Source organism: Crotalus tigris, unplaced genomic scaffold, assembly GCF_016545835.1.
Source record: "Crotalus tigris isolate CLP2741 ecotype Arizona unplaced genomic scaffold, ASM1654583v1 scf7180000017690.20705106771:4171800, whole genome shotgun sequence".
NCBI lineage: Eukaryota > Metazoa > Chordata > Lepidosauria > Squamata > Viperidae > Crotalus > Crotalus tigris.
In genome coordinates this window covers 2480018-2488696 of record NW_024096569.1, presented here as the reverse complement: position 1 = coordinate 2488696, position 8679 = coordinate 2480018, and the positions used below count along the sequence as shown (strand labels likewise).

Here is an 8679-nt window from a genome sequence, read left to right as displayed (position 1 = left end):
GACAAAGTAGCAACAATGGTGCATTGGAAGATCTGCAAAAAATATCATTTGCCTGTAAGCAAAAACTGGTGGGATCATAAAATAGAGAAAGTCATAGAAAATGATAAAATTAAACTGCTCTGGGACTTCAGAATTCAAACAGACAAGCACCTGCAACATAACACCCCAGACTTAACAATTGTCGATAAGAAAGACAAAAAAGTCTGGATAGTGGATGTGGCAGTGCCTGGAGATAGCAGAATAGAAGAGAAAGAACTGGAGAAGATAACAAAATACAAAGACCTACAAATAGAAATAGAAAGACTGTGGCAAAAGCAAGCAAGGGTAGTACCAATAGTCATAGGCTCCTTGGGTGCAATCCCAAAACAACTGGAGCACCACTTGAACACCATTGGCATTGACAAATTCGCTATTAGTCAATTGCAAAAGGCGGCCTTACTAGGAACTGCTTCCATCCTGCGACGATATCTGTAATACCATCAAACATCCACATCTGCCTATCCCAGGTCCTGGGTAAGGACTCGATAGGTAGACAAAATGCCAAATCCAGTCTGAACATCTGGCTGACTGTGCGATGATCGATAATAACCCCAGTGAGGCACTACCTTGACGTGGTTGTGGGGCTTGTGTACTCTGAGGAAGATGAGAGCTATGCCAGAGGTTCAACCATACTGGACAGGTCTCATCAGAGGAGTCAGACAAAGAGTGTCTCTCCCATAAAAAATATGGTGAGACGTAAATTTCAGAATGCCATACCGGCTCGGACGTCGCCCGGGTTAACAAGGTCCGCACTAGATATTGGAGTTCCTGGATATCTGGTGAAAAATGGGTTCCAGGACTCAGGACTGTTGGCTGAGCAACCAGGGCCAGCAGCTGCAGAACTACTGGAAGAAAAGGTGTTTACCCGTCGCAGATACACAGTGATGGAAAACAAAGAAATAATGATCTGTTACTACAGATCAAGTCCAACAAGAAGAGGATATCTAAAACGAATGCACCAGTTCTGGAAAGAACAACATCCAGAATCAGAAATAACAGAACAGAGACTAGCAGATCAATGCCGATTTATAACACGAAATAAAGTATTCACAGAAACAGAATTGGACGAACTGCAAAGGTTTACCCAGGGCAAAGAAATCAAAGCCTTACCAGAAGTAATTCAGAATGTAGAGGCAAACCAGGGGGAGTTGGCAGTGAAGGAATCTAGCAGAGATATACAACTGTTCTCATTTGGAAACCAGGCACCTCTACCTCAGGAAGAACAAAACCCTCTAACTAAAGAAATAAAAGAATTGAAACAAAGAATAACTGAGCATCTAGAACAGCACAAAAACAACAGAATAAGGCTACCTGCATTGAAGCTTGTTCCAAAGAAACAGCTAGCACAAGCATTAAAAGATGCAAATACTGCAATATCAAGTATAAGCACCAATTCACTGCAAGAAACAAACCAACTAATGTACAGCACAGCTGCAGTTATAACAGAATACCTGGGATGCAAAATCAACAAAGAAGAAAAACAAACAAACAGTGCACCAGAAAAATGGAAGGTTAGACTAGAAAATAAGATCAGCAAGTTAAGATCACATGCAAGCAAGCTAGAACAGATGAAAGAAAAGAAGCTGAAGAACAAGAAGACCAAAGAATACCTAATCAAGAAATACCACTTAGAAACAAGGAAGATCAAGGAAGCACTGGAAATAATAAAGCAACAAATAACAGCTATAGCCAGGAAAATCAGTAGATATGAAGCTCGAATTGCAAACTATAGGCAGAACCTCCAATTTCAATCCAATCAGAAACGTTTCTACCAATCCATCAATGGAGAAACTGCAAGGAATCAGTCAGTACCTGACAAGGAAGAAACAGTGCAGTTCTGGAAGCAGATATGGGATAACCCAAAGAAATACAACAAGGATGCGGCTTGGTTAAAAGAGGTGGATGCAAATAAAACAGAAGTTGAAATGAAAGAACTAGTAATAACAACAAAAATGGTAGAAAAAAGAGCAAAGAAAATCAAAAATTGGTCAGCACCAGGTGAAGATGAACTGCATGGGTTTTGGTTGAAACATCTAACTGTTATACACCCACTCATTGCCAAGCAGTTCAACAATATACTACAAGGAGGAGAAATTGAAAAGTGGCTAACAACTGGGAAAACCTACCTAATAATGAAAAATCCAGCAAAAGGGGCAACACCAGGCAACTACAGGCCAATTACCTGCTTACCAACAACTTTCAAATTACTAACTGGTGTGGTAGCTGATGCAGTACAACAGCATCTAGTTGAAAACAATCTCTTTCCACCTGAGCAGAAAGGAAACCGCCCCAATAGCAGAGGAACAAAAGATCAACTCCTAATAGACAAAATGATCTTGGAAAACTGCAAGAGAAGGAAGACCAACCTGAATGTGGCATGGATTGACTACAAAAAGGCATTTGACTCTCTGCCACATGATTGGATAATAAAGTGCCTAGAAATAACAGGAGTCAGTAGAAACATCAGAAAATTTGTGCAAAGATCGATGGCACAATGGAAGACACAGTTGCAGATCAATGGTGAGAAGCTGGGAGAGGTTAATATCAAGAGAGGAATATTTCAAGGAGATTCATTATCACCATTACTATTTGTTATTGCACTGTTTCCTCTGTCAACAATACTGAATAACTCAGGACATGGCTATCAAACATCAAAAACATCTGCCAGACTATCCCACCTCCTTTACATGGATGATCTGAAGCTGTATGGAAAAACATCATCTGAAATAGAATCGCTGCTCAACACTGTCCGTATATATAGCCAAGATATTGTAATGGAGTTTGGCTTGGACAAATGTGCCACACTTACTATCAAACAAGGAAAAATAGTGAAAACTGAAGGAATCAAGATGCCCCACGAAAATAACATTAAGAGTCTGGATGAGGAAGAGTACTACAAATACTTGGGTATCCTTCAAGCTGACAACATCAAGCACACTGAAGTCAAGAAAAAGATTAGAGGTGAATACATCAAGAGAGTGAAGAAGATCTTAAAATCCAAACTCAATGGAGGAAATACCATAAAGGCAATCAACACCTGGGCAATCCCAGTCATTAGGTACACAGCTGGAATAGTGGACTGGACTCAAGCAGAACTAAAAGCAATGGATAGGCAGACCAGAAAAATAATGACAATGAATCATGCCCTTCATCCACGCAGTGACATTGATAGACTTTATCTACCAAGGCAAATAGGTGGGCGTGGAATGCTACAAGTACATCAGATGGTTGAAGAAGAAAAAATGGCTTTGGAAGAATATCTGAAGAACAATGATGAAGATGCACTGAAATTAGTATATCAGGAAGGCTTACTAACTACTGGAGAGACCAAACTGGCCTACAAGAAAGACCAAATGAAGAACAGAATAGAGGCATGGGAAGACAAAGCACTACATGGCCAATACATGAAAAAAATAGCTGGGAAAGCAGATAATAATAAAACCTGGCAATGGCTAAGAGCAGGAAAATTGAAGAAAGAGACCGAGGGACTAATTCTGGCTGCACAAGACCAAGCCTTAAGGACAAATGCATACAAAGTCAAAATTGAGAAGACAGCAACAGACAGTAAGTGCCGCCTATGCAAAGAAGCTGAAGAAACAGTGGACCACTTGGTAAGCTGTTGCAAGAAGATTGCACAGACTGATTACAAGCAGCGGCATGACAAAGTAGCAACAATGGTGCATTGGAAGATCTGCAAAAAATATCATTTGCCTGTAAGCAAAAACTGGTGGGATCATAAAATAGAGAAAGTCATAGAAAATGATAAAATTAAACTGCTCTGGGACTTCAGAATTCAAACAGACAAGCACCTGCAACATAACACCCCAGACTTAACAATTGTCGATAAGAAAGACAAAAAAGTCTGGATAGTGGACGTGGCAGTGCCTGGAGATAGCAGAATAGAAGAGAAAGAACTGGAGAAGATAACAAAATACAAAGACCTACAAATAGAAATAGAAAGACTGTGGCAAAAGCAAGCAAGGGTAGTACCAATAGTCATAGGCTCCTTGGGTGCAATCCCAAAACAACTGGAGCACCACTTGAACACCATTGGCATTGACAAATTCGCTATTAGTCAATTGCAAAAGGCGGCCTTATTAGGAACTGCTTCCATCCTGCGACGATACCTGTAATACCATCAAACATCCACATCTGCCTATCCCAGGTCCTGGGTAAGGACTCGATAGGTAGACAAAATGCCAAATCCAGTCTGAACATCTGGCTGACTGTGCGATGATCCATAATAATAATAATAACAATAATAATGTTTTCAGGGTTTTTTTGTATGTATGTTTATATGTTCTATTTAAGCCACTTTCATTTCTTTTCTCTTTCAGTTCTTTTGTGGGTGAACCTGGGAGCAGGTAAGACTGATACTTGTGTAGTTTTTCTGTGACCACACAAAGGTAGACTGTAATTGTTGCTTCTTGTGAAGGAGAGAGAGTAGGAGAAGTAGGAGAAGGAAGGGCAGAATCTGGAGGGGGAGTTAAAAAGGTTATCAGCCTAGAAACCCTACGTAGCCACAAGAAAACTCAGCCCAATCTCCCTTGAGTGCTATTGACCCTTATCCAACCCTTATCTAGCTGACAAGATTCCTATGCACAGGCTTTTAGCAATAAATGAACTGAACTGGAAGTTCACCTGTGGACTAGTCTTTTGCGCCTGACACAATATACTATAAGGCCCAAAGAAAAACATAAATGCAAAAGGGAACCTCATTTTCTTATCTTCTTTTTTCTTCGATGTGGGCAAAGTCCCATTGCCAGAGAGCCAGTCTGGCCTAGTGGTTAAGGTATCAGGCTGGAAAGTGGGAGACAGTGAGTTCTAGTCCATGAAAACTGGCTGAGTGACTTTAAGCCAATCAAATGGAGAGATGTCCACAACAGGGGCCCCCAACCTGTGAGCCACAGCACACTACTGGTCCGTAGCCTGCTGGCCACCCGGCTGTGAGGATAGCTGGCCGGTGTTTGCACATGTGCAAGCACACTCCCCCACACACTGGTAGTAGCAGTCACATGGGCACTGGTGGCCCCATTTGCACATGTGCGTGGATGTTAGCGCCACCGCACAGCTGCTAGTAGCCCCATTTGCACATTCTTGCAGGCACTAGCAGCCCTTTTTGCGTATGCACGAACAAATTTCCTTGCTCCTCCCTTTCCCTCCGGGCCACCAACCCAGAAAAGGTAGGGACCTGTGGTCTACAAAGCAAAGAGAGCAAAAGGAAGATAGTCCTAAAAGATCAGGGAGGGATGAAATCTCGATGGACCTTCATCCAAGCCATGAAGGGTAGGAGAAGCTTTCATTTGCAGCGTCGGTCCCTTTTTGTCCAACTCCTGTCCTTGCAAGAGGAAGCAGTGGGTCAAGGATTCTCAGAGTCGATTATGGATGGGAGCCATTCTGGGAATCAGGGTAGATGTTCTAGTCTAGAGATTTGGTTCCAGGAGGAGATCAGAAGGAAAGTCTCAATGTCTCCTCTTTCTTTCCTCAGGTTCACAGACAGATTCATCTCGATCAGCCCCCAGGCTGTCCTCGTCTCTTCCATACAGCTTTATTATTAAAGGAGAAGAGATTCCCTTGAATTGCTCCCTCCCCGAGGGAGTCGCGTCACGGAATCCTGAGGGATCCCATAAGTACTTATTCGAGTGTAAAGATCAATCTGGCAAATTAGTTGGATTTCGACATCTCCCTAACAATACCTTCAATATCAGGACTGAAAATCTTACCCCTTACCAAATAAAGATTATATGTAAATGCAAGATCAAGCAATCATTTGGGGAATGGTCTCCTTCTCCTGAAAGTAACCAGCTGGTCTTCTCAGTTGTAGGTAAGATGGATCCTCGTTGCCCATAAATATTCACATCAAAGGCACTTCTAATACTCAACCTATGAAAACGCACAATAAAGCTTTCAAAAATTAATCCAGTGAACCAAACAAGCAGAGCCACATTATACAAATAATGCCTCCCCTAAGAAAATAGTCAGGAGGACTTTCCTTCAATGGGAAAAATATCTCCCAAATGGAATATTTTGGTTGTGACGACTCCCCTGCTTTAATGGAGACATTAATATGTTCTTTATGAACCTTTCTTGCAGGTGAACTTCCTTCCCCACTGCTGAATGTGGATCCGTTGTCTCAGGTGGTGAAGGAAGGTGACCCTTTGGTCTTCCTCTGCTCAGTGGAAGGAGGCAACGCAGAGAAGGTCTTCCATTTCTACAAGGATGGGATGGAGATCTCCCCCAGGGAAGAAGGTCTTCTGGAACCCTCCAGTGAACCCACAGATCGTGTTCAAATTGCCTCTTTGAGAATCCTATATGCCTCGTTCAACCTCAGAGGGGAATTTGCTTGCCATTATGAAGAACGAAGAAGCAACCGATGGCTCATGTCTTCTTGGAGCCAGGGGATAAACATGACAGGTGAGCCAGTTAGGGGAATGATGGATGTGGTTAAATCTTAAGACCACCATGATAGGCTAGACTAGGAAAGACAAAGAAAAATCTATAGAAAGTCAATTGGCTTCTGTGAGATTGCTAAGCTAATTCCACGAAGAAGACCATGAAAAGTTTAGAAGTGAGACAAATATAAGAGGTGAATATTTCAATTTTAAGGTGAAATAGGATCTAAACTTTCAAGAACAGGACAGGGTAAAAATATTCTGCCAAGGAACATTAAATCATCCTCCTTCTTTCCTAGTCATACCAGTTTGGACCCAAGGTTTATATTCTGTTTGGAGATATGCCCGGAGATGGATTCTTTTTCTAATTCTGCTGGTTCCAATTGCCTTTTATTGCTGGAAGCAAAAGAGCAGTAAGCGAAGGATTTGGGTTCGAGGGTTCCCTTATCAGAGGTTGCTCTTGTAGTTGGATATGTTGATTGAGAGATCCTCTGGGGAAGCAGGAAAGGAAAAGCAGAACTGGAAATGAGAGGGATGGGAAGATGATATGTAAGGGTGGTGGAAAGTAGCTTCATGTTTTTTTTCCTTTTTTATTGCTGCCATGGAAGCATCTCAATCACAGGAACAATTTCAACTAATGGAAAAGATAGAGAAAAATCATCTTTCAGTGATGGAGCCTCAAGCAGCAACACCCTCATCAGTCAAGGTAGCTGGTGGAATTCATGGGTGACTTTAATTAGTGTCTACAGCAGGGGTCTTCAAACTTGGCCCATTTATGACTTGTGGACTTCAACTCCCAGAATTCATTATCCAGCATGCCTGGCTGAGGAATTCTGGAAGTTGAAGTCCACAAGTCATAAAAGGACCAAGTTTGAAGACCCCTGGTCTACAGGGAAGGTCTGTCACACTGGAGAGTGATACTAGGTTTATGGAATCCTCACCAATAACTTACGGTGTCCTCTGGAATCACCCAACTATGGTTGTCTACAAACAAGAATGATATAGATGGGCTTTAGCGGGCCTGAAGCATATTGGTGCAATGTTAGTAGATAGTGAACTTAAATCTTAAATTCAAGCAGGATTTGCCTTCCATAATCCCATTTGTTTTGATCTCTGGTCAACACGTATTCTCCGTTTCTTCATTTACTTGGTTTCAATGAAAGAATTTAGGCATTTTAGTACCCCTGGATATTCCTTTAAAAATAGGAAATAATAATTCTCTTTATGGCTTTCAGTATAACAAATTATGTGTTGGCCGTAAAATTAAATGGCCTTGAAATTCGAAAATTTGAATAGGAAGAGAAAGATATACTTAAGAAAATTAAGTATCTTAGAAGCCATCAAAGATTCCTCTAATCAAGTGTTGGAGGCAAGGTTTTAGAGGAATGTCCTTGCGGATTTCTCAGGAGTATCTCATCACCATCAGAATCAGAAAACCAGACCGGGTCAGGTCTGATGCCGAAAGTCAATCCTTCTGTTCTTTGATGGCCTTGGCAATCTTTCTAGAAGACAAGTCAACCTTATTTATTTCTAAAAATGCTGCAAAATGATGGAGAAATCCCTTGTTCTTCATGGTTTTTGAGCTGCAGGCAAACTGAATGTTTGAACAATGTGCTCTCTTTCCCTTAGTTTCCCCCGGACTCTGAGGCCACCTACAGCAATGTTCAGGACTTTTCCACTCAGAAGAACCAACTTACAGAAGAGGAAGAAGAGGGGGCACCGTATATAAACTTGATTGCAGGAAAATAAGATAACTCTCTTGGAAGGTGATCCTTTGATCTTCCTCTGCTCAGTGGAAGGAGGCTACACAGAGAAGATCTTCCATTTCTACAAGGATGGGATGGAGATCATCTCCCAGGGAAAAAGGTCCTCTGGAAGCCTCCAGTGAACCCACAGATCATGTTCAAAGTGCCTCTTTGAGAATCCTACATGCGTCATTCAACCAAGAGGGGAATTTGCTTGTAGTTATGATGAAATGCACCGTGTCCTGCTCTTTGTTTTTGTATTTTTGCATTTTACTTTATAATCTAATAAAATGTTACAAATTGAAAAAATAATTAGGATAATCCTTCTGGTGTTTTAGACAGAAGCAACGATTTTCAGAAGTGTTTCAGAAATGTATCAGAAATAATTTTTTTTTCCAATTAACGGATGATCATTTGCTTTATTCTGTCTGTCTGTGGCTCCGCTACGGGAAATGCGTGGCTGAGGACGAGCAACACAGCTGATCAGGTCAGACACCGAGAGA

The 8679-nt window shown here is 41.6% G+C and overlaps 1 protein-coding gene across 1 annotated transcript; it reads left to right on the top strand.

The window, feature by feature from the left end:
• The first annotated feature begins 5288 nt into the window (after positions 1-5288).
• On the top strand, positions 5289-8336 carry LOC120305645. Its single transcript, XM_039337821.1, has 5 exons — positions 5289-5325; positions 6133-6453; positions 6731-6844; positions 7040-7137; positions 8061-8336. Exons 1-5 carry the CDS (start codon positions 5289-5291, stop codon positions 8178-8180), a joined length of 690 nt encoding a protein of 229 aa, XP_039193755.1. The 3' UTR covers positions 8181-8336.
• Positions 8337-8679: the final 343 nt, after the last annotated feature.